This window comes from Amphimedon queenslandica, unplaced genomic scaffold (genome assembly GCF_000090795.2).
Source record: "Amphimedon queenslandica unplaced genomic scaffold, v1.1 AMPQUscaffold_6999_Cont21046, whole genome shotgun sequence".
Lineage (NCBI taxonomy): Eukaryota > Metazoa > Porifera > Demospongiae > Haplosclerida > Niphatidae > Amphimedon > Amphimedon queenslandica.
The window spans coordinates 1-1,988 of record NW_003552713.1 but is presented as its reverse complement, the minus strand read 5'-3'; the positions used below and the strand labels follow the sequence as shown (position 1 = coordinate 1,988).

General features: G+C 34.9%; 1 protein-coding gene across 1 annotated transcript; it reads left to right on the top strand.

The window, feature by feature from the left end:
• Nucleotides 1–79: 79 nt before the first annotated feature.
• On the top strand, nucleotides 80–1,659 carry LOC105315912 (collagen alpha-3(VI) chain-like; the record flags this gene model as incomplete). The annotated part of the gene is made up of 5 exons (XM_011410687.2): nucleotides 80–109; nucleotides 256–504; nucleotides 565–694; nucleotides 742–1,302; nucleotides 1,355–1,659. Coding segments are annotated over exons 1-5 (1,275 nt in total), but the record flags the coding sequence as incomplete, so codon positions are not given.
• Between the last annotated feature and the right edge of the window lie 329 nt (nucleotides 1,660–1,988).

Genomic DNA, 1,988 nt, shown 5'->3' with positions numbered 1-1,988 from the left:
GCTTCTAACGGAGACTGTGGCTTTTACGATTGTTTGAATACCAGGTTTCAGTGTACTGATACTGATTATCCTATCGCTTATGGCAAAAGATACTGTGAGCGATTTGAAAGTAAAAAGAATTGCTTTACAGGAAAGGTATGACGGTCGGTATCATGGGTATATATGTGTTTGATATCATTTGATATTGCCTACTGCATGAGTATTGTTAGCTCGTACATGATTAAAATGATTGTATAGATTCTATATATATAATAGGGACAAACGTGGATCAGGAATGTTCGTAGATGTCTGATGCGTGCTATTGTTGAGAGTAACTTTTACAATAGCACAAATACTACTTGTGATCAACTGAAGAAATTTGCATTTGATAGTCATCCTAAATGCTATGTTGACAATGGGTTTTGTACAGATATACTTATATCGCCAAACTTTCAAAACATTGATTGTCTGGCATCTGAAGTCTTTATATGGACTGATTTTCTAAATAAGTTTGCAATACAGCAGGTGACATTTAAATAAAAATATACCGGTACTATAATTTTTATTCCCAATTTTGTTTTTTAGCTCATTACAACATCCCAGCTCTGTACTAGCACAATTGCAACTCAGTTTCTGACTGCTGTACGAACTTATATTACAAAAATCACAAATGTTGTTACACGGGCTCTGATCCAAGCTATATTTGACTTTTTAAGTAAAAACAATTAGTATAATACATTAATAAATTATTTATTATTATAGATTGTGATACAGCTGGATTAGACATGATTCTTGTACTTGATTCATCTGGAAGCATTGGATCTACCAATTTTGTGAGATTGAGAAACTTCATAATAAATATGTTATCTATATTTACAATTGGACCAGACAAAACTCGTGTTGGAGTTATTCGTTATTCTTCTTCAGCATCAATTGTTATTCCTTTAGGCAGTTCTGGTTCCTATCCTGAATTATCTTCTCATATCAGTAGCATTTCATATACTGGAGGTGGTACTTACACAGATGAAGCTCTTACACTCTTAACATCAGCATTTGCTACAACACGCATTGATGAGGGAGTACCTCGTGTTGCCATTGTTTTTACAGATGGAGTGTCACATAGCCCTAGTCTAACATTAGCAGCTTCCCGAGCTGTTCATAATGCTGGGATATATACATATTCCTTTGGTATTGGTAGTGGCATCAATTCCGATGAATTAAATTACATTGCTACTGGTCCAGATTATGTCTTTTACATAGACAGTTTTTCCTCCACTGATTTTCAAACTGCCCTTCTACCACTGCGTACTACAACATGCATAAGTAAGTTAGCTATTCCCGTATAATATTCTCATTTATATTGTTTTATCTATAGCTCAAACCCTTTTAAGTGTTGGTAGAACAATTGAAGGGACTGTTGAACGAGGACTATTCCGTTTGATTAAATTTTTCTTCCCTCAGCATTTAGGAATGACGATAAAAATTAATGTAGATATTGGGAATGTGATTGTGCGTGGATCTTTTACGGTGCCAAATCCAACAGAACTAACACAAGATTTTGTTGTCACAAGTGATGGATCTGACATTGACTATTTTGTTAGTTCACAATTGTTTGAGAGTTCAACTACTGTCAACAATGATAGTCAACAGCGTCGAAAGAGACAAGCACCCAATAATACCACAGCTATCAATCTCTACTTGTCTATCATTGGAGTTGATAGCAACAACACATTTTCTTTAAATACTACCACTGGTGATACTACTGATAGTGATACTGTGCTTCCTGCTGGAGGTAAGTATAGATTATGCCCATAATGAAAAGATACTTATTTTTTCAGGTCCAGCTAGCTTGGCTTCTCTACTGTTAGTAATTGCTACATTGCTGTGCTTTTTCCTGCTAAATTAGATATCCCATTGCTTGCTATATTTCTGATGCTGCATGTTGTTTTACTGGAACTGACATTGCTGCTTAGTAGTGTGAATATTATTTGAGTCCTCTTTTATTTTTT